General features: G+C 36.7%; 1 protein-coding gene across 1 annotated transcript in view; it reads left to right on the top strand.

The window, feature by feature from the left end:
* Positions 1–24962, top strand: part of LOC306884204 (protein eyes shut homolog) — a gene marked incomplete at its 3' end in the record, with an annotated part of 93435 nt that overhangs the window by 27856 nt on the left and 40617 nt on the right. The window contains exons 8-16 of the mRNA XM_079439923.1: positions 1161–1265; positions 2999–3138; positions 3855–4018; positions 5250–5503; positions 5953–6057; positions 21595–21828; positions 21930–22052; positions 22385–22498; positions 24170–24283. Of these exons, the coding sequence (XP_079296049.1) occupies positions 1161–1265; positions 2999–3138; positions 3855–4018; positions 5250–5503; positions 5953–6057; positions 21595–21828; positions 21930–22052; positions 22385–22498; positions 24170–24283 (1353 nt within the window). The remainder of the gene's footprint in view (positions 1–1160; positions 1266–2998; positions 3139–3854; positions 4019–5249; positions 5504–5952; positions 6058–21594; positions 21829–21929; positions 22053–22384; positions 22499–24169; positions 24284–24962) is intronic.

Genomic DNA, 24962 nt, shown 5'->3' with positions numbered 1-24962 from the left:
ATTTAAACGTCTGCGTTTAGCTTCAAATGGCGTCTTTGACAACAGTATTCTATAAAAATTATTTGCATTCCAATTTTGACATCAAAAGGCACAAAAATATTTTTATTTTACCCGTTTACCTCCACTTGTTACCAGTGTTTTTCTGCAACCACTATGCGCGCAGCTGCAAGTGACGTAACTGTGACGTCTACTCTGAATTGGTCTATAGGTCGACAGCAAACAAAATTGGTGAGAGAGAGGGGAATGGGATCAGGAAAGGTCCACAAGCCATGACTCGAACTCGGAACATCCAAAGCGCAACAGTGCTATGTCAGCGCACTGCCCACGAGGGATTATTTTTTAACATAAAAATTAACGTCTTATTACATAAAAACCAAAAACAAAAACCCATACATTTTGGAATATAGTGCATTAGTACTTTTTGAAGCTTGACAGCAGTATGAGCCAAATGTTTCTATGAAAAAAAGCTATTTTAGAGCTATTTATATACTATTATGGTATGTATTAATGTTTTGAATTTTTTCAGTATTCATTTTAAAATGTGATTTTTAGCCATTTTATTACATGCTTTTGTAGTTTTTTATGTTATTGATTAGCATAGTTTTATTTTTATTTCAGTTTTAGCAGTCTTATTATGTTAATTTTTAATTTAATATAAAAAATAACCTTTATTTCAATGAAAACAATTTATAATAGTTTTAATTTTAGTTACCAATAATTACCTAGAAATTAATGCCTGTTGAGAATGACATTAGGGTTGATGCATTTTTTTCTTTTTTTTTTAGGGTGAACTATTTTTTTAGCCTGACATCCTTTTCCTGTGCCTCCTCACTTCTTTTTCATTGCCTATTTTCCACATAAAAGTTGAGTCACACTTATATACTGTCCCTCTCTTGCATCTCTCAAAGTTCTATATGTTGACTCATTTTGCATACTGTCTGTCTGCATTAACTGTCTGAACTGTGGCTCAGTAAATGGCAATCAACTGTTGCTAAACGATTTGGCCTCTCTTCTCTGTGACGTTGTGAGCCATGGTTGGGGGCTGTAGTTTCCAAATTTGCTTCTAAATCCCAAATGTCAAAAGTGAAGTCAATATCTTCAGGGGAGATGGAGCGTAAAAGCTTAACTAACACTCCATTCACACCCCTGTCTTCCTGCAGGACGCTACTGTGAGGCTGAAGTAAATGAGTGCGATTCCAGTCCCTGTCAGCACCAGGGAACATGCACTGACTTTGTTGGATACTACAAATGCGCCTGTCCTTCAGGTATGAGTTTCTCTTACTCCTGAGAATGAACTTTTTTTTCTTTTTTTTTTGACTGTGCCACAAATCCCCACCGTGCCAGCACCAGCGGTTCTGACTGACAGCTGAGCAAATCACTCCCGTTCTCACACTGCCAGAGCTCATTAGTACTGCAGAATTGTGTCAATATTGTGTTATGAAATGCTCTTCCCTTTTGAGGGCACTGCATTGATATGGTTCCCTCCCGTAATTGTTGGTTCTGCTCACTCTTTCTGAGGCATGATTTGCATTTACTGATGCAACCTGATGGCTCACCCTAGAGATTGGCAACTCACTGGCAGGGTTACAAGCATGCTTCTCTGCCAGCTGCTCCCTTCCGCTCGATGAGTAGACGACCCAGAATCCCAAAAGCCCCCTCCCTAAACCTGCCCACGCGTGCTCGCCGCTCAGAGAAAGAGATACAAAAGGGAGAATCATCTGAATGACTTCCTCATAAAAGGATTGATGTTTTCTCTAAAAAAATAAAAAAAGCTAGACTGGGCTATTGTGAAATAGTGGACACAATTTAGCAAAGATTATTGACTAAAAGTACATGAAATTAAGTTGAATTGAGTGTCAAATTAAACATGGGCAGTCTTTTTTTTCATTATTTCTCTCATTCCGAACCTTTTGTCATAAGTTATGGATCATATATCATAAAATATATTTTTAAAAGAGTGTTGGTAACCAAACAGTTTGAGGCATTTCTCAAAATATATTTTATGTTGCACACAAGATAAAAAGTATTACGGGTTTGAAACAACAAGAGGGAGAGAAAATGTGTGTGTTTAATGGTATTATAAATATTTTTTTTTTCCCTTTTTAATTGGAACATGAGGCATTCCAGTTTGTTTCTGTTTTTTATTATTTAATTGAATTACTTAGGTTGGTGATTGCAAAATATTCAACAACAAAAAAAAAACAGCTGGATGAAGCACAGAAGAGTGGAACATAGGGGTCTCAATATTTTGTTTTTTTTCAAAGTTAGGTTGTTTTTAACTGAATGTGTAAATAGACCAATAAATAAAAACATTTGACAGCAGCATAAATTTTTTTGAAAGCTATGAAATTATAAGTGTAGTCATATTATAACCCTGTCTAAAAGCCTGTTTAAAAATAAAAAAAGGACAAAAATCTATGTAAATTCACCATCTGACCTGACCTCTCTAATCGACTGTAGTCAACCATCCTGACCCATCCTTGATTTCCATAAGTGTGATTTTCCTGCTTAAACCTTTATGTGAATGCATTTTGAAATTATTTTCATTATGTAAACTAAATGCAAGCAAGCCAGATTTTTTTTCTCTCTCTAAAAGCCCTTGAACAAACTAGCCTGGCCTCTTTCTGACCTTTACAATTTTGTTCTTTTCACTTGGGCTGGTTGGCTTTGGGGCTTTGAATAAGCTTTCAAAAAATTGATTGCCGTTTTCTTTTACGTTTTTTCCCAAGAAGCAAAGAAGAAAAGAAAGAGAAAGAAATTACATTTCCAGCTTGATTCATGTTCATTGATTGACCTTATTGATTGAGGCACAATGACATGAAGAGCATATGCAGTGCGTTATCAAAGGCAATAATAAGAGTGAAGGCATTTCAATCTTGTTTAATCTTTTAAATTCTGGTTTTGCACTTGGTTCTTTTAGTTCCCAATCAAGGAAGCAAGGATGCTGAAGTGCAAGTGATTCTTCAGATAGGTTTGTGTTTCTTACCTCCCTTTCCAGGATACACTGGGGTTGACTGTGCAGTTGACATAAACGCCTGCGCGCTTCCAAATGTCACCTGTCCCCCTGGAACGTTCTGTGTGGATTTGCCAGGTGACCAGCTCCATATATGTCACACTCAGTGCCCTCACTATCTACAGGTAGGTCAAAAGGGTTCAGCCGCCACTAGCCCAACATAATTCAAATCGCTTTCATTGTAATGTGTTTAAGTGTTCTAAGTGTAAATTAGAATATCTGTGCATTGACACCATGGTTACAATAACACTCTCTCCACCCTCATGGATGGGTTAAATGCAGAGCACAAATTCCGAGTATGGGACGCCACACACCACTTCCCTTTCCCTTTATACCAACAAAGCATAGTTTTACTTCCAGTCAGCTAATCTTATTTACATTAGGCCAATGACAAGATAGAAAAATAAATTTGAGTCAGAATAGTTCTTTAGAGTAATGTCAAGGCATATTTTTTTAGTGCATGAACTCATTCAAAATGCATACACCACCCTCTCCCACTTTCCACTTGAAAAGAGCAGGTTAAAAATGTTATGTTCTTAGCACGCTATATCCTTTTGAAGATGTGAAGCTGTTTGCACGCTTTGTCACTGAACTATATCACCGATGGCAAATTGTATGTCTCTTTTGAACATGCTTGATCATTTGGATTTGTTTTACTTGTGTTGATAATCACCACTAACATAAATGCCAATTAAAATGCATTAGCTTTCCTTCATTAACCAGCATGTTTTATTTAACACTGGGACCATGCACGTCTGTTTACAAAAGACCAGAATTACCTTTACACACATATTTAAATGAAGGATTGTTCTGGAATAATGGTTGATTTTCATTTTGACAGCCATGTGCCAATGGAGGACATTGTGTTCTTAACAACATCACCAGTTACAGTTGTGTTTGTGCACCTGGGTGGACTGGATCGACCTGCTTGGTCAACATAAATGAATGTGTCCAGCACAGGTGTCAGAACAGAGCCACCTGCATGGATGAAGTTGGTGGGTACAGGTGAGTCTGGGTGAATTTTTTTTTTTTTTCAGATCTCTTTACGTAAGGTTTATTTAGAGTACAGCAAATGCTTTGCTTAGAAATTAAGTGGATTCAAATATTATTCTTTTTTTTTTTAGATAATTATAACAAATTAAATGCATTTAAAGTGTCATTATAAATATTAGCATGAACTCAAATGCAAATAAAATAAATGAAAAGTCTGTAATTATTCACACATGTTGGTAATTATTTACCCTATTGTTGTCCCAAATCTGTATGCATTGTTTCTCTGCTGAACAAAAGCTAAACAGATTCATTTTTTTTCCATACACAAACAGTTTATAGTGACCACGATCTGTCAAGCTCTATAAATGACACAAATAGACACCCTAAAAATAGTTAATATGACTCTGTTTCACGTCTTCTGAAGGCTTATACTGTAGCTTAAGCCTGATAGCTTTGAGAAATGAACAGGGTAAAATGTAGTCATTATTCGACGATAACCCTCACCTATGCTGTTGCTCTCAAATAAATATGGCAACTGCTGCTGGTTGAATGTCAATAGAATCAAACATTGATTTTTCTTGCAACCAAATGTCATTGCAACAAAATACTGCCATAGGCCATAAATTTGATTTCTAATCTGTAGTGGAGGTAATAATCTAAAAATTATTTATTTTATTTTTATTTTGCACTGAACTGGCTTATTGTTTTAAAATTAAGTTGTGTGGGCAACTTTTATTGTTCTTTTATAGTGTCTTTTGGATTTGACTGCCCAAGCTCACTGTGTCTGGAAAATATCAGTATAAAGATTTTTTTTTTAAATAATAATAAAATTAAGCAAAATGCATTTCATAGATGCAATAAAAGCATAGGGATTTGGAACGACATACTGGGTGGGAGGATAAATTTTTATTCCCTTAAAAATAGCATGATGTTGTCCTATAGTATCTTGTTCTCTTGTTCTTTTTTTTCAAAAATGAGTGATTTAGATGGATTTATCCTTTCAAACAGGGTGCCTCTCTCAGTATAAAATTAAAATTGATATTCTGTTCAGGTTCAGTTGTTGTTTACTGTCTCATTCTAGAATTAAACCACCCATAGCTGCTAAAACAAATAGCATGTTCCTGTGATAGAAAGCAAAGCAAATTACGTTGTCCTCCCCCATGACTCAGCCATTTATTTTCATACCGTGTCCGGCTGTTTTGTTCGCGATTCCATTAAGAGATACTGTTTTATGCATTCCAAGTTGCCTTTGCGGTCACGGATATACTGGAGTCCACTGTGAACTTGACATTGACTTCTGCTCTGGGCATCAGTGTTCAGAACACGCCGTCTGTCTGGACCAACATCACAACTACATCTGTCACTGCATGCTGGGATATGAGGGAACGTTCTGTGAGCTTGAGACAGATGAATGCAAAAGTGCACCATGCGCCAACAGTGCTACTTGCATTGATTTGGTGGCAGGTTACCAATGCCTGTGTGCTCCAGGATTTAAGGGTAAGCTAAATGTTTTACTCAGCGGTACTACAGAGGCAGGAAACCATCTCTGGGCTTTTGACAGCCATTGACTTTCAAAATCTAACATTGTTGAATTCCTCAAGATTAAAAAGAAAATGTGGCCATTTAGCCTAATGGTGATCCATTGTTAAAAATTCTTAAAATTTTAATCTTTATAATTCATTTTTTTTATATAAATTTGTATGAGCTTACATTTATTCAGGCTTCTTTCTAATATGCAATGGCCACTTATTAATTCTCATTAAAAGCAATGATTATGATTTTTTTTTCTAATTGAATACCTTGTTTTACTTGGAAATATGTTACATTACGGATGTAAAACATGCTGCAAATAGTTATTTATATTGACTTCAAAAAATTATCACAGAAGCATGATGTGATACAGGCATCTTGTTATCTATTTGTCTGTGTTAATGTCCATCATACAGGTCGAACATGCTCCGAGAATATGAATGAGTGCTGGTCCAGACCCTGCCTTAATGGGGGCACCTGCATTGATCTGGTCAATGACTACATTTGTATCTGTCTACTAGGTAAGTAAAGTTCAGCACTCTGTTCCAAAACAGCAGATACATCCTGAGCCGAAAGCAGCTGTGCTACACCATGTATGATTTAAAGAACTTGATATATAGTAAGCATTATGTTGAAAAATGTCATTGTTCTTGGGAAGGAGCCACAGGTCCATATAGGTAATTATTTCCCAGGAACCATTTAGACTTTAGTGAAGATCTTATCTCCACAGCTCACATGCATCTGTAGATGTGAACCGTTATTGGGTCCCAAGAAACATGTCTTGTGTGACTCACGCTCCCTGTTTTCTAGATAATCTTCCAGCCCAAGGGGAAGAGAATCCATCAGTGTAAATTTTCTAATGTTTATTAAAACGGCTTCTCTTTAATTCTCTTAAAAATGATGGTGACAGAAAACAGACCTCCATCTTGTCAGGACAGGTCTCATTAGAGGACACGATACTTACGGGAGATGGTGCAGTGTTGGATGCCTTGATCAGGTTAGAACCTTAAAAATTCATTTAGATTTCGGAATTCAACATTCAAGATTGAATCTCAAAATAATAAGTGATGGGAAGCCATTTTCGAGGTCCTGTTCTCAGGAAACAGTGCCTGAAAATCTCAGCATTTCATTTTAAAGGGTTACTGTTGGTCTTTCCAGAAATTGTATTTTCCCACCTTAGGGCTAGGCATTATATTATATTATATTATATTATATTATATTATATTATATTATATTATATTATATTATATTATATTATATTATATTATATTATATTATATTATATTATATTATATTATATTATATTATTATTCCGGAAATGACGGGACGTTTTTTTTTTTTTTTTTGAATAAAATTAAAACTAAAAGACTTTCAAATCACATGAGCCAGTATTTTATTCACAATAGAACATAGAGAACATAACAAATGTTTAAACAGAGAAATTTCACACTTTTATCCACTAAATGAGCTCATTACAAATTTGATGCCTGCTACAGGGCCAACAAGGGCTGAAAAAGCAAGACATTTTGAAAAGATTCTGCTGGGAGTACATCTAGCAACTAATTAAGTTAATTGACATTAGGCCTGTAACATGATTGGCTATGAAAGGGATGTCTTAGAGAGGCAGAGTCTCTCAGAGGTAAAGATGGGCAGAGGCTCTCCAATCTGTGAAAGAGTGTGTGAAAAGATTGTGGAATACGTCAGATTGCAAAGGCTTTGCAAATCTCATCATTTACAGTGCATAACATCATCAAAAGATTCAGAGAAACTGGAGAAATCTCTGTGCGTAAGGGACAAGGCCGAAGACATTTGTTGGATGCCCGTGGTCTTCAGGCCCTCAGATGACACTGCATTACTTATCGGCATGATTCTGTCATTGACATTACTAATTGGGCCCAGGAATACTTCCAGAAACCACTGTCGGTAAACACAATCCGCCGTGCCATCTGCAGATGCCAACTAAAGCTCTATCATGCAAAAAGGAAGCCATATGTGAAGATGGTCCAGAAGCGTCGTCATGTTCTGTGGGCCAAGGCTCATTTAAAATGGACTGTTTCAAAGTGGAAAAGTGTTCTATGGTCAGACGAGTCCAAATTTGACATTCTTGTTGGAAATCACGGACGCTGTGTCCTCCAGGCTAAAGAGGAGGGAGACCTTCTAGCGTGTCATCAGCATTCAGTTCAAAAGCCAGCATCTCTGATGGTATGGGGGTGCATAAGTGCATACGGTATGGGCAGCTTGCATGTTTTGGAAGGCACTATGAATGCTGAAAGGTATATAAAGGCTTTAGAGCAACATATGCTCCCCTCCAGATGACGTCTATTTCAGCAAGACAATGCAAAACCACATACTGCAGCTGTTACAACAGCATGGCTTCATAGTAGAAGAGTCTGGGTGCTGAATTGGCCTGCCTGTAGTCCAGATCTTTCACCTATAGAGAACATTTGGCACATCATTAAATGAAAAATATGGGGTATAGACAACCCCAAACTCTTCAGCGGCTGGAAACCTATATCAGGCAAGAATGGGACCAAATTACAACACCAAAATTCCAGAAACTCATAACCTCGATGCCCAGACGTCTTCAAAATGTTTTGAAAAGAAGAGGAGATGCTACACCATGGTAAACATGCCCCCATCCCAACTATTTTGAGACCTGTAGCAGGCATCAAATTTGAAGTGAGCTCATTTTGTGCATAAAATTGTAAGATTTCTCAGTTTAAACATTTGTCATGCTATCTATGTTCTATTGTGAATAAAATTTTGGCTCATGTGATTTAAAAGTTTTTTAGTTTTCATTTTATTCAAATTTAAAAACATCCCAACATTTCCAGAATTATATTATTGGTTAACATTTAATTTTATTTAAATATTTACTAAGTGCGACAAATATCATATTATATGAGCATATAATATGATGTCCATAGCCTGAAATATGTAATTTTTTTTATATTAGCAGTAGGTCATGGGATAGAAATCACTCTGTTTCCTGAGAATATGCCAGAACTTAATATAACACAATTCACTGTAAAATTTTTAGGAGTGCCAATACAAAGAACAGTGAATTTCAAAACAGTGCTGCTCAATGTGATTTAGTAAAAGCTTTAGCATAAATGCAGATTATAAAATGTGCCATGCTCTCAATCATGCACATTTTTCATCTCAGTCCTGTCTACTGGGCCGTTGATGTGCAACAGTTTGGGTGAACTGAGTGGGCTTCCTGGCAAGAATGGAGCCGGTTTTAGTCCCTGTATCCTCCTACAAAGCTGACAAGTATGCATATTGCATATCAGGAAATGTTGGAAAATAAATGCAGTCTCAATAATCCCTCGGCAAGTGTTTGAATCATAGCCCTCAGCTATCATATGGCTATAAGCTGCCGCCACACTGTGGATATGAATGATATCTAGACAAGGGGTAGTCATGAGAGTATGGTGATTTGATGACGTTATTTGATGGTAAGGGTTACTCACAGTACCAAGAACAGCTTCAGATGCACATAATGGCAGATTATATTTCAACCAACATTTTCTGCAAGGACTCACGAGGATCCTGTTCATGATACTACAGTGTGATCATACCAAAGAGTCGTTTGCATGATTTCCTGAACCATTACTCTCAGCGTTTTCCCATGCATTAGTGAATAGCTGGCATTTTTATCGCCTTGTTCTTGAATTCACTACATATAAAACATTGAATAACCGCCTGCTAGCTGGATGTTTTCCGTTTTCTTCTTTCTGTTAAGCCTACTTGTGATTTCATTGTATAAATTTATAGCTTTATATATGGAAATATTCATGTTCGTATAATTTTGTGTGTCTCTTCTCTGAGTGCAGTGTGACATTTTATTACTGGCATCCTCTGTGAACTGCAATGTCAGGTCTTCCGTTTAATTATTTCACATCTATATTCTCTTGGCATGCCGACTCGCCCCTGAGAGCGAACGTGTTCTCATTACCCTCACGGTTCAAAAGACCAATAAATACAAATATTGTTCTTATAATCCTTCAGCAGACCTGTATGTGTATGGAGCTATGCATGTAATTATATTTTAATGGACTTTGTCATCCAGTGTGGCCAAATGTGGGTCTTTTAGAATACTGGCTTGATAGGTGAGTTGCTTGTAGACTATATAGTGAATTCTTTTGTAAAGCGTGTTTCAGGTCACTGAAATGTGTTCTTTCTTATATTGTAGTTCAATACCAAGGAAGTTAATCTTAAAGGTAAATAGTGAATGTAGTGATTTTTAAAAATGCATAATGGGAGTATTTATATGCTTTATTTTGCCAGCAAAAAAAATTAAAAATTACCTTTAAGGGAACAACAATCTGACTCTTGAGACAGTACTATCAATTACACCCATAATGGTACACCCAACTGACCCTTTAACATCAGTCTGAAATGTTTGTTTTTTCATGAACTTTCTATTCATCAAAGTAATATATCAAGGTGTTCACACAAATAATAAACTGTTTTCAACATTGATAGTAATAAGAAATGTTTCATTAGCAGCAAATCGGCATATTAGGATCATTTCTGAAGGATGTGACACTGAAGATTGAAGTCAAAAATTGTGTTTTTTATGTTTTATATATTATTATAACAATATAATATGTAATACATATATATTGTTTCAGCTTTGTAAACAAATACATGCAGTTTTGTTGAGCAGAAGAGACTTCTTTTAAAAACATTAAGAAGACTTTTTGAAAATTAAAAAATGTTTTAGCACCCTCTCCTGAGTGTCCTTACTCTCAAGTATAATTGCAAAGTCTACATGAATCATTTTTTATTTTTCAATGAAGCTGACAGACCTACCAATTCATGTTTAAACTTACCAGCAATACTTGTGTGAGAGGACATTCTCGGGAAGTGTGGTCCATAAATTTGCTGTGCACACTCAGCAGGTATGCATGAAATGTGCATTATTCTTTTTTTTATTTAAGTTTTTGGAATGAAACATTAATGAGTATGAGTACATGGGCACAGTATACTTGCATGCCTAGAATTAACTTGTCATTCTTTTTATTTGGCCCTCCAGTGGATTTTTAGTTTTCCAAACATCTTTAGTACTCATAATGTGGAAGAAGCTGGTGGAGATTGCAGTCTTGAGCTATTCGAAGAGAAGACACTAGTGGAGGTGATTTATTGTGGGATTTGGTTGTGCACCTAGTGTTCAGAATATAATTTTTTTCAAAAGCGAAAAACTAAATTTGACTAAAATCTCTAAAAACTAAAATCTCACTGGCTGCAACAGAACAGGTGGTGGGCTGCAAATGACCTGTGGGCTGTAGTTTGGACACCCTTGAGGCTTTTCTCGAAAAAAAAAAAAAGCAGGTATATTTTGAGTGTGTCGTGGTACTTGGGTGCTTTGTGGGAGTGAGAATAGCTCGCAGCCCTGGAATGTGTCAGAAATCCCATTTGGTAAAGTCCGCACTGTATGTGTGACATTCCTTCATGCTACATTAACTTCTCGGTGAATTGCACGCACAATTGGTTGTTAAATGCCGCTTACGTGGTTTGGCAGAAGTACTGGCTGTCCATTAATGACTCTTTTCCAAACATGTGGCAGTTGAAGAGATTGTTAGGTTGATTTATGCATTCGCACGCTTAGGATTTATAATGATTTTCAGAACACTGACAGTGGGTCTTGTACCTGTGATAGTGCTTGTCTTTTCTGATCTAATCCAACTTCACTTCAGATGAGTCATGAGTAGGAGAAACCCAAGCTAGAGCATCAGCACAGAAGGGTACATTTTATGTGGGGGGTTTCTGTCAGACCCTCAAGGTGTGCTTAGTCTCCCATTTCCTCCCCTTTCATAACGATTGGATGCATTAGAACATAATAAGATGGCCAATGTGTTGGAGCTGAATTTAAGATATTGACACTCATTGCCAGGGGAGGTTATTAAGACTGTAATTTGTTTAATTATTGGCACCATGCATCAGTTGGCCTCGTTTCCAGCAGGTATTGACCAAATATTAGTTACTGCATGTAGGTGTGTTTTATTTATAACAAAGGTTATCGACATGCTCGTCTATCAGCTGCGTGTGGACAGTGTATCTGCACCAGCAGATAAATGTGATATAGATCAGCACAACAGGGCTTTATGTGCAGATTCAGTCTATTAGCATACAAGCCAGCAGGTAGTGTGCCAGAGGAATCGATGGCTTCATAAATCTGAGTCAGAAAGGGCGTCTTCTGAACACAAAACATATAAAAGCCATTAACATCCTCTGGAAATGTGCTGTTTTACAGCTCTGCTAACAAGCTTTAAGAAATCTGTCAAAGTGCTGGCTAAAATGGGAGGTATGTAATATTTTTCAGTTTGGCATTGCTTTAGAAAAAAAAGTGGAATACATCTCCGGGAGTCTTAATCTGTCCTGATTTCAGGCTTCTGAGGGAAGGTTTGCTCAAGGGACCTGGACCTTGGTGAACTACAGCAGAGCCAGAAACACAGTGAAATGTGGAGAGGCAGAGAATAGAAAGAATATCACCTGCGTATGTGAGGAAGGTTAGTTTAGATGTTCAGAACAATACTTTATCATGATTCTGTTCTATTCTATTCTATTAGCATGTTATTATTATATTATATTACACTACCATTTGAAAGTTTGGGGTCGAATAGATTTTTACAGTAAAAGCAGTAATATTTTGATAATCATTTTCTATTTTAATATTTATAATGTAGTATTTTTGTGATGCAAAGCTGAAATTTCAGCAGTCATTACTCCAGTCGTCAGTATCTCATGATCCTTCAGAAATCATTCCATATGCTGATTTGGTACACAAGAAACATTTCTTCTTATCAGTGTTGAAAACAGTTTTTGTGGCTTAATTGTAAAAAATTTTTCTTGATTCTTTGAATAGAAAATTCAAAAAGACAGCATTTATTTAAAATAAAAATCTTTCATAGCAATGTAGCTTTCACTTTTAATCAATGTAATGCATCCTTGCTAAAAAAGTTAATTCAAAAATAAATTGCATTATACTGTATTATTCATTGCACATTTGTCGAAAAATCCCTTAAACAAGGATCATTTTAAACATTCCGTTCATTTTGGTAGATGAGTAAAGCATTGACTAGACATTACAAAAAGTCAGTTTTGAAGTCTTTATATCGTTTCTTTTTTCATATCATTGAACATCATTGGCTTTCAGTTGACAGCAAGTCATTTTGTAATAGAGTTTGTCAGTCTGTCTGAGGCAGATTAGGGGCTGTTCACACAGGAGGCATTTTTGCATTCTGTCTGCACTTTTTTTATTTCTTTTGTTGGTCTGTATGCGCATTTGTGAGAGATTGAATTATTTGGACACTCGGTCTAGCTGTTTTTGTACCTGGTACATTTAAATTACATACATAGAGCACAGTAGTTGGGTTCCAGAATAATTTTTCAAAAACCATTTTGTGGTAGCGAACCTTTCAACACCGATTTTACATTTACATTCAACTTTTCAACTTAAAAAAATCATGTTTAATTTCACTTTGGGGTACTAATATGCACCCTTTACGGACAGATAAGTTACCAAGATGTACATCTGATGGTACTGCCCAATTTTGTACTTAATAATATCAAAGCTAGTGAACAAGACTGTAAACTTAACATTTTGAAAGCTAAAAGTAAACAAATCTGAAAAAAGGCAAAATATGTAATAATTTAAATCATCTCTAAGCTGGTTTGTTGAAGGCTTGGAACTCTTCATGAATTTTTAAAAAGCTTATGGGCAAAATAAATAGGGTAAAATACTTCCAGTGCTAAGATACTAAAAACGAAACCTTCACTGTTGCGCTCTGTACGCTGCATTCTTGGTATGAATGTTCTTATAAATGGCATTTTACCAGATAGGAAATTATTAGAAGCTGTAGTCAGAATCGCCCAACCTCCTTTATATTAATGGCAGAAGTTTCAATTATATCATTATATCTCTTGACTGTCTGAGCTGCCTGCACCTCAGTGGTGTTTTCTACAAGTGCCAGAGATTAAAGAGCTGAGCCATCATTATTCTACACAGCAAGTGAGGATTTCATTTGTGGCTGATGATGTTACAGTGTTTAATACCACTATATCAGTAAGCACATCTTCATTAGTCTACCTCCACTTATTCCTGACATGTCTAAATGAGAGATTGCCAGTGATGTCCTATGCAAATGAGAAGCTCATGCACACTTGTTCAAGGACGACTTTCATAGATGTTTCTTGCCATGGTGATCTTTTAGCAGAAGACATAAATGCATGACATTTGCAGAAATTACATCACTTTAAATTATTTTACATTGCATGATTGTTTCATTTTAAGACAACTTAAAGACCGTGTGGATTTGAAGTGACTGGTTTCATAATATATCAGCTGAAGGCTGTTTGCCTCAAATTTTGATGGTTGTCATCACTTGTGTGACAATTCAGTGTGTGAATAGAGCTAGAGACTGCATGAGGGGGAGTAGCCGGACCACTTGAGGGAAAATGAATGGGAGAAATCGTAATTCTTAACATGGCAGCTGTAGGAATGGGAGTCGTGAGCAGTGTTATTTTAATATTATTGATATACTGTTATAGTTCTTATTACATTTTAAATGAGCTTTTTCATTTTCCATTTTTATTTATTTTTGTAATTTTGTTGTGTGGTTTTATTCCTTTTTTATACTATCTGGAGTAATGACTGCTGAAATTTCAGCTTTGCATCACAAAAATACTACATTAAAAATATTAAAATAGAAAATGATTATCAAAATATTACTGTTTTTACTGTAAAAACCTTTACGACCCCAAACTTCCAAATGGTAGTGTAATATAATATAATAATAACATGCTAATAGAATAGAACAGATAGACTTTGATAGAGCATCTTAAATCAGTTCTATTGTCCTTTCCCTACATTAAATCAGATGGTTTTCCAGAGAAACCATCTACCCTCTTCTGCAAAAGCGTGATCCTGAGGGTGAACCTTCTTACACAATGTGTATCTAAAACACACTGACAATAATGAAGGGTCCCTCTGGCTGTTCAGTAATCCCTCATATTGCTTCTAGAGCCGCTGTGACAGCGTTGTTAGGTTGCTCAGTCATGACAGATCTCTAGGTAGAACTGACAAAGTCCTCCCTGTATAGCATGCTGGGTCTCCTGCAAAGCTCTAATGGGATCACATTTCTTCATGGTTAAAGAAGATACAGGAAGGTTTTTAACCATGAGCACGCTCTGTCTGACTTGCTAATGGTTGTCTATGGGCTTCCAAGGCAGAGCGCACCATTATGGTTGTGTTAGTTACCAAGTGTATTACATTTGATTTAATGCTAGTGTTTATTTACTTGCAGCTAGCAATAGTGACGACTTTCTGTGTAGCACACCACTCTTGTTTTTGTTTGCGAAATACCAACAAATGTATAAATCTATTGAAAAGTATATTGTTTTATATTGTTTATATTATTTTTGTTTATAATTTCAATTAAAGTTTTTTTTTTTCATATGCACACATATGCTGTCAAATATACAGTACAATCTATTATCTATTTTTATGTTTTATAATGTATTTATTCCTTGGCAAAGCTAAATTTTCAGCATCCATTTCCCTTTCAGAAATCATTCAAATATGCCTATCTGGTGCGCCAAAAAAAGCTGGGGGAAAAAAAACTTTTAAACTATAGTGTTTTTGGTTTATTTTGATGCATTAAAAATTATTCATGATTTATCTGATTAATATTCATGTGTCAAGCCTTTGCCATTTTGTGACCTGTCCAGCCCCCTAAATTATCTGCACCATTTTTTAGAACAAAGTGACGCTTATGGACTTACAATTTGTTTGATTAGCAGTCCTGTTAATGCCATTTGCTCATCCAGACATGGATGGATGAAAATACAAAATGTGAAAAGGTAGCCTAATCTACTGATTAGCACAAATATCCTGATAAGAGTCACTTAGATTTTAGATGGCCATTGTTTGTATCTGTGTATGGGGTCCGATCTGAATGCATGTGTATCAGTGTGAAGATGATTTTGCTTTGATCTGGACTGTGCCTGGATTTGTCACTGGCTTGCTTAATGCAATAAATCAGAGAGGCAATGACTGCCTCTTATTAAACATGATTAAATGATCCAGTGGGTTGAGTCTGTGTGTGCCCGCGGAGCTTTCAGAATCAATAACAACCCTGTAAAGCTTCTTTTGAGTGGAAAACAAAGTCCTACAAATCCTAATTGCCTGTGGGATTAAACTAACCAAGGGGACTGTAGTAATGACTCTGTTCTGCTGTGCACGCTTTGGCAGCCATCTCTGTGAGATAAATCAAAAGAGATATAAATCAGATTCTGCTAGAACATAACTGTGTGGAGCGCACAATATGTACAGGTGACTCTTAATGTGATGTCCAATGCAATGCATTTCTCTTTTTTTCTTTCTTTTTTGTGATCTGATGAGATGCAGCGACGTTTCTGGTCCATAAAATCAATTAAATCTAGCCCCATTTTATATTTGGATGTTATGGTGCATATCCAGTTGTGGTGTCATAAAAGTGCTGTTGAAGTGAAGACGATTAAACATTTAATTTGCACAATGAGTCATTTGCACAATCGCACTGCCGCATTTCTCTTGTCACATAAAGCTGACTGAATGAAGCCCTCTGCCAGTCAAATTATTGTAAGGGTGCTTATGATCCACAGAAATGTAATCAAACAAGTTTGGTTTGTTGTTAGTTGAATCCATGTGGAGATACTATTGTTGCCTCTTGAAAATTGAAACAAATTGGCAACTACTTGCAAGGAATCTCATGTGTGAGGTTATGAGGATAAAACTTCATTTTTCAGTAATCTAGTGCAGTATTCAACATTACCGATTCAAGGCAAGTTCATGCATTTTAAAGGTGAAGTGTGTGATTTCTGTGCCTCTAGATCAGGGGTGCCCAATCCTGGCGATCGACTGTCCTGCAAAGTTTAGCTCCAACTCTAATCAAACACACCTTCCTTTAATTTTCACGCGATCCTGAAGACCTTAATTAGTTGTTTCAGGTGTGTTTGATTAGAGTTGGAGCTAAACTTTGCAGGACAGTCGATCGCCAGGAACAGGGCTGGGCACCCCTGCTCTAGATGCAACAAACAAAAATAATGCAAAATAATGACTGTTTTCAAACAGGTTTCCGGAAACACTCTCCCTGTCTTTCATTGGTCAGACAAGGAGATAGTCCCACCCCACACTCAAAGCGTTGGTTGAGCAAGCTATGTCAGGCTGGTTGTGAATGGTCGAGCAAGCAATGTTTTGATAGAACCTAAAACACTAAAAACCAAGCATATTATGGTGAGACAGAAATATCTTAACAAAAGAAGAAATTACAAAATAAGTATTTGTGTAAACCTGTGCTAATCCATTTAGATTTTGTTATTTAATTGCATTCTCATTATTTTATTTATTTATTTCATTAGGTATGTGTTTTTGTTTTGTTTTGCCACCTGATTGAATCTGAATGCGCCCAAAAATCAATAATGGTGATTAATCGGATTGTTACCATGGCAGCAGCCACATATGCAAGCAGCATCTCGGGTTTGATAACGTCGTCCTGCTTGTTAAACCAACTAAATTACCCCAAGTCATTTATATCATTAAGTTGAGGGAGGAAATAAATCTTTACAATTTGCCAATAATTTCTTGGCTCAGTCAATGCCCTACCTGTGAGACACATTGCTGATTAAACCTTGATTGCGTGCAAGGACTGCTATGCATTATTAATGAAGTCAGGATAATTGTCAGATTTTATGACATGGGGAGAGGTAGAAATTGGTTCCATGGTCAGTTTGAGGAATGATGAGAATTTGCCCACACCGATGGTGCTGATGGCCCAGCATTAGTCACGGGCCTCCTGCAGCCTTAGCCTGTGACAGAGCTAATGATAGTCATTTTGTAGCGTGACCATGCTCTGGAAAGCATTCATGGCGGCATAAAATGTCAGAAAGTTTGAGTCCTGCACTTTTCTACATTTCACGCCATTTAGCGTTTCTACCTTTTTAAATATAAGCTATGTGCAGAATAAAGTGTTTAATCAGCTCTTTCAGATGTACATTCCTTATATGCTCATTTTTCTGGTGCTTTACATGTAGAACATATATCCTTTCTCTTTTGTCCATTTGGTCATTTCACTCAACAAGCTTGGAGATGGGTCTTTCCTTAACCAATCGAGGTAATACTTTTAAGGCAATTGTCCCAATTAATTCCTAATTGAATGAATATCCACCATTTCATACCATGTATAAGTGATAGCAATGAATAATTTTCTATTCAATTCATTTTGAATTCAGATGTAGTTATTGGTTCCACACAAAAACTGTTTTTGTTAGATCCTCCATCAATTTATTTATGTATTTCTGGGCCATTATTATTATTATTATTATTATTATTACTATTCCATTATTCCATTTTTATTTTTATTTTTTCAAATTTAAACGTGTTATATGTCATAATAAAGAATGCCTTCCTAGTTGCTACCTATGAATATTATTTTAAATTACTTGAAGATGCTTCATTTAGCCATTTTGCAAACATTGACCACACATGTTCTTTCTGGTTTCCAGCCATTCAAGACAAACCAGTAACGCTGAATGTGAAAATATAATTTTTTAATTTGCTAGGTTAATTGATAACCACCAATTTAGTGACACATGTCAGGTAACTGGGACATGTTGCATGTGATGTAGAAATCACTCAAAACACCTTTTAAGATGTTCCACTTCGATTATGTTGCTGCTTTCAAAGTAGCTTCCAGTGTAGACAGCGAGGCTGCTCAGTAGGTATTGGTACTGAGCCAACGTGTCTTAGTTTTGCCTCCATTTAGCTGCAAGCATTTCTGATGTTTGGCACTGATGTTGAGAGAGTCTAGTTGCATCCAAATTTGCTTCATGGGGTTGAGGTCAGGGCATCCGCAGCCATCCAACAAACAATTTCTAAATGAACCTCTTTTTCTGCACTATGGGCAACGTCTATCTCAAAAAGCAACCAGAAAGCTTAAAACCATGTAGTATGTATCACTTTTTTGGCATGTGTTTCTCTATGTAAAGCTTAGGGGAATTGCCTTAACAATGAAAAAGTATTATTTCTCCTTCTCCAAACTGTACAGCTGGTACTATGCTTTCAGGCAGGTAGAGTTCTCCTGGCAAATCCAGATTCATCCTTCAGGCTGGCAGATGGTGATGAGTGATCCATCACTCCAGAGAATGGATTTTAACTGCTCAAGAGTCCAGTAATGGTGAGCTTCACACTTCTGCAGCCCACACATGAGCTTGTTTTCTGGCTGCACAGCTGTTGAAACCCATTTCATGAAGTTTTCTGCGAACAGTTGTTGAGCTGATTTTGCTTCCAAGAGCTTTGCATTAAATGTTAACATTTTTTGCACTCATACATGCTTCAGTATTCAGAGAATCATGCATGTTTGGTGTGGTGTATCACTCTATGGATATTATTCTTGAACATTTCTTAATTGCAATAACACCTCCAGTTAACCAGAACAGTGTAGAAATGTGGCTGTTTTAAATTTATGACTGATATGACTGCATTTATGTCTACAATGAAAGGATCAAGAATAGCTACATGTGCTAATTAAAAAGGGTTCGCTTCTACTTCCACTCATGTAGTGCATCAGCAGGGTGTGTGGTTAACCGAAAGCTGATATATTTACTTCATGTCATTCAAATGTAAGTTTTGAGGGCACCTACTGTGAAGTGAAGCAAATTCACAGTGGTTCTGCTTTCTGCACCAATAATTTTACTTGCATTGATCTAACGGGGGTTATGCATGCCTGTGCCCACAGGGATTCATTTCTAAGTAGCTCTTGTAAAGAAGGTTTTGATTTATTCAGATTTTTCTATTATGTTACAGCGAGCCAAACTAATCAATACTGTATGTGGCTTGTTGGTGCGCAAAAAGCAAAACAACAAAGATCTAAAAATAAGCCCATCTCCTAGAGGAAATTTGTTAACTCAGCGTTGAGTCACATCATTAATGGAATTATTTGAAATGCAAATATTGGAACGCAAGAGAATTAACAAGTTGTGTCCAGCAACTTGCAGGGAAATGTGTCTGTTTTATACTAATAATGATCTGTTGAGCTTTAGTTACTTCTCTACCATATAAAGCATGTTTTCTTATTGTATTTCTACACTGAGGTCTTTTTTAGAATAATAACAGGCAGAATAAGGAGAGAATGGGATAAATTACAACAAATTACAACGGCTGTAGAAAATTAACTCACACCTTTCAGTTAAAAGAGCCAATTGTCTCGTTGTCAAAGCCATCACCATTTTTACAGCAGTGTTAACTCTTCAACACACATGCACATTGGCTGAACAGTTGTTTTCAGCTTTTTATAGTATGGCTTGACCTGAAGAGGCCAAATTTGTAGTATAGTTTTTCATGTTTTATTGGTGATTTGACTGGTAGTATAATGGAAGTTTGCTGCTTCTCAGATGTTTGACTCCTGAAAAAAATGCTACAGTAATCATGTGTATTTTAGTTAGTTCTAAGGACTATAGGCTATATTACAAAAAAAAATTCTGCTTTTATGTCTATCTGTATTTCTCCAAAGACAAATACTTTTCTTTAAAAAATCATACAGTATATTCTTCAAAAACAACATTTTGATCAATATTTAGACTGAATTCTGTACTGTTTCAAGTCTGTGGCCCGCCAAAATCTTTTTCAGGGTTGTAATTTTCACAGCTGCATTGACCAGGATTGCACTGTACAAGTTAGCTTTCAACATAAAGACGAGCATAGATTAAATGCTAAAGAGTGCCAGCATAGCAGTCCCTCTTTCAATCAACGTTCTATGTGCATTGTATACACTGACATTACAGAGATATGTATTTTTCACACTTCACTTTCACACTTCTATATAAGTGAGCAACATAAAAGACAGGACATGGTTGTATGTAAAATAACTGTTTTATAATTAAAAATATTGAAGTGGAGAAAAATGTTTAACATAAAATTGTGGCACTGGGAAAAATGTTCAAAGTGAAATATTGATGTTGTGGAATAGTCACAACCATAATATTTGTGAATTTCCCAAATGTGAAATGCTAAAGAACAACCTGTATGTATTTCTTTGTTCTGCCAAACACAAAGGAAGATATTTTGAAGAAAGTTTGTAACCAGGCTGTTTTGAGGCACCATTGACTTCCATAGTAGAAAGAAAAAAATACTATGGAAGTCAATGGTGCCCCAGAACTGCTCTGTTTCCCACATTCTTCAGAATATCTTCCTTTGTGTTCAGCAGAACAAAGACATTCATACAGGTTTGGAACTACTTGAGGGTGAGTAAATGATGACACAATTTTCATTTTTGGGTGAACTATCCCTTTAACAATACATATTGTTGAAGCATTGTAGAGGGAGGATTAAAAAAAAAGGACTAATAAAAAAGTAAACACTTCCAATTCAAGGTGTTGTTTACTCTTCAGTTGTTGGCCATCTCAGATTAGCAATGTGAATTACATGCCACTTGATTGGAGCTTTGATGACAGGATGTGTTCTTGGGTTGTGACCTCTGCATCACTTGAGTTGTTGTGCTTTTTTATCTGCTGCCTCTCCAAGATAAGAACTGTTCCACGGCTGTCACTGATTGCACATCTCTGGATAAAGTCTTCCCATACGCAGGCGCTGCTATAGTCAGAGAGGACATTTCAAATGCCCACCAGGTGAAATACGGTTCCTATAGCACAGATTTCGATTTTTGTGTAAACCGTTTTACTGGTGAGGTTGGCTTAAGTTTTATTAGGTTTACTTCATTAAGTTTTTGGCATGATGTATCCGTTTGTCTTTGAAAGGTCAAGGTCCCAGAAATACTAAATGAATAAAATATCCCGTTTTGAGTGAAAGTTCCCATCCTTTTTCCATTGCATGTTAATTGACTGGCATAATATTTGTGTTTTATGTCTGTTTATGCCACTTCTTGAGGACGTAAATGCATCAAGTACCAGCATTTGGCAAGAGTGTCAACTGAGGCATGACAACTGAATAACTAATGCTCAAGTGTCTCTATTGAGCCATTCCACATCAATCAGCTCTTTCATCCCATTTCACACAGGATTCACTGGACATGACTGCTCCATGCCGGCTACGGGCTGCACTTCCAACCCGTGCGACACGAAGGGCACTTCCATGTGCGAAGAGCAGCAGGGCGGTTTCAAGTGCACGTGTCGCCATGGCTATACGGGTCCATTTTGTGAAACTTCCATCAGTCACTGCGTTGAAGGATTGTGTCATCACGGATCAAAGTGTGTGGATCTCCCGCTGGGCTTCGTGTGTGAATGTTTGCCTGGTAAGAATGATTTGGTACGGTCTGTCTCCTGCCAGTCCCTCTGTCCACACCTTCACTAAAGCATCCATTTAACCCTCAGCCCATTTTCATCTCTTCCTCAGGGTTACGAGGACGATTCTGTGAGGTAAACATTGATGACTGTCTGGATAAGCCTTGTGGTGCGCTCAGTATCTGTAAAGATGGGATCAATGCCTATGACTGTTTCTGTGCACCTGGGTTCGTCGGTAAGTCCACCACAAGCAATTTTCTAGAGCAATTTTTCCTTTGCCCAGTTTTCTAACATTCAATTCCCCTCTGTTGAGCCGTGTTTAAAAGGTCTGTGGCCTCAAATCTGCTCCTGTATTGTAAGACATTAGTTGACCGTCTGCTTATCAAGGGGAATTTCTTCAACTGCATTACCCTGCCATCACATTTTCTGCTATCCATTTGACCAAGTAGACAGGAGTGTTGTTTTTTTTCTTCTGTAGCACCTCATCATTAGCTGTGGGTTATTTTATTTGAAGGGGCATTTGCAAGGTAATCCTTAATGAAATGAACCTTTCCCCTTCTTCTCAAGGTAATAACTGTGAGATTGAAGTAAATGAGTGTCTTAGTCAACCCTGTCAGAATGGAGCTTCCTGCTCAGATGAGCTTAACTCCTTCAGCTGTCTCTGCCCTGCCGGGACCAAAGGTACATTATTCCTTCCTGCCGTCGCAGTTTCACAGGATGCGTTTGGGTCCTGTGACCTTGCAATTACAGGCCTCGCAATTACATTTTGAAACTGACAACCATGTTTAAATGTAGGATTGACTCCTTAAAATTAAATTTCCGGATGGTTACACAGTACAGGAGTCACTCCCAAGCCTACAGTGGAAATGATAACCTTAGCAACATTTTGGCCTTTTGAAACATTGAGCATTGTTTATTTGCTTATTTATAATTCATATTGAAGTTTGTCAAGGTTACTAGTAGTAGTAATATGAAGTAAAAAATTGATTTGTCTTATATGTGGAACTTTGTGTAATAGCTGTGGTACTAGAAATACCAAAGGGAATTGTTCAGAAAAGAACCAAACTCGCTTTATGAACTCTCTTCACATTTCTGGGGTTTTCAGAAGTGGAAGTCATCATAATTGAGAAAACTACAACAAATATAATTTTTGTGTTCCCATTTGCCTAATATATATTAGCGTTTCTAGCAGGGGGAAAAAATTTAGAGAAAATTGATCATTCAAATGTTGGTCAGAAGAGAGAAAATGACATAAATCAGCCATTGTATTAGAAATACGCATGCAGGTGCCTTAACCATTTTTCTGTAATTTTATGCAATTTCATAATTCATGATTTCATGTAATCTAAATGCAAAAAACATTGATTTATGTTAATAACTGTAAAAACATGTCATCACAATCTTGAGCCAGAAGCTGACAACCTGTTCAAACAAATAGAGCAATGTTTTTAAATGGCCAGAGAGAAGTTAACCTGCAAATGGCTTACTTATAGTTGTCTCAGCACTTTAAACTGAGATGGAAATATTTTAATATAGAAATTACACACTTCAGCGTGACGAGATATGATGATTTAGTGTGTCATGTTTAGTTTACAAACAGCCCTTTAAAACAGAGGGGCACTTTTAGTTCTTATCCAGCTACATTAAATTTCTATTTCGAGAGTAATTTCCTCTTAATTCTTTCATGTTCATGCAAATTGGAAAGGAAATAGGCTCATTTGGCGGTGTGAGTCAACTCAAGCTCTCAGTATATTTTAGGAACCTCCTGCCCAATGGAATGTAAATTCATCTACTTTCATTTCAAACCAGGAGGTGTATTGCTCGAAGGCTTAAAAGAGATTTTAGATTTGTTTTTATTTTTATTCCAGATTCTTTGTGCGGTGAAAACTTCAGCTTATAATTGGTTGGCATGGGAATTTCTACGACAACTCTCATTCTTATTTTCTTCTTTTTGTGTGCCTTTCTCTTTTTCTCTCATTTCGCAGGCAGTTTATGTGAAATAAACATAGATGAATGCCAGTCATCACCATGCATGAACAATGGCACGTGTTTGGACCTCTCAGATGGCTTTAAATGCATTTGCCCTTCAGGTTTCTCTGGTGTGTCTAACGTTTAGAACATTATCGCATTGATTATCTCTCCACTGCTTCTCTATTGCTCTCACAGGGCCCAGCACAAAAATACTCCACATCGTAAAACTATACATAGTACCCAAATACAAAAATGTCTTTAGTATGAATGTCTTGTCATATTTTTGTCATTTTTGGAAAGCTGTCTCTTAGGTGTTTTCTGAGAGATATGGGCTTCTTTCAAAAATGTTCAGATTTTTCTGCTTGATATTGTGCATTAAAGGTCCTGAGTGCTCGCTGGACGTTGATGAGTGTGTCTCATATCCCTGTAAGAATGGAGGCACCTGCATTGACCAACCGGGTAATTACTACTGCCGATGCACGGCTCCATTTAAAGGTAATGAAGACTGAGGGACTGGGGTGAAGGGTGAAGAAAAGCAAAGTTAATTAACTTCAGAGAGCATTCCTCTCACCTGTCTGAACTCATGCAGTCAGTATTGCCACATCAAGACATCTGCATTTTCCATGTAATAATTCCAATTAAAATCCATTTAAATGCCCATTAAAATGTTTAATTCAAATATATTTGAAATAAAATATGTAAAACAAAAATAGAAAATAAAATCCTGTGAGAGACTGGCACCCTCAACATAACCTGGTTTTGCCAGTGTGCTTCATACTCTACTTTTTTATGTAATTTTTTCATGTCAGAAATGATTGAAGGTAGAAATTGTATTCTCTTTAATGCATTTCCTCACTTACAATACATGAGTTTCATTTGTAATGATTTTAGGATCCTGTTAACCTCACAACTGACTTACTGTTGAACATTTTGGTGAGGATAATGTATTGTAGTAGTAAGCCCTGTATTCATATACACCCATTACGGTATGCTGGTTCAGTTCAGAGGTCGATCGAATCAGACCTAAATGTCAGGACAAATTCCCCCTAGAGTGCTGTGCTCTTTGACTATGTTATTCAGATCAGCAAACTGCAAAAACTATCTGCTGTGTGAAAACACCTTTTTTACACAGCTATGTTTTGTGCATTAGTGAGATTTCAGTGTGTGTGTTTTT

This window comes from Barbus barbus (assembly GCF_936440315.1).
Source record: "Barbus barbus genome assembly, chromosome: 18".
Classification (NCBI taxonomy): Eukaryota; Metazoa; Chordata; class Actinopteri; order Cypriniformes; family Cyprinidae; genus Barbus; species Barbus barbus.
This window is presented reverse-complemented; position numbering and strand designations above follow the sequence as displayed.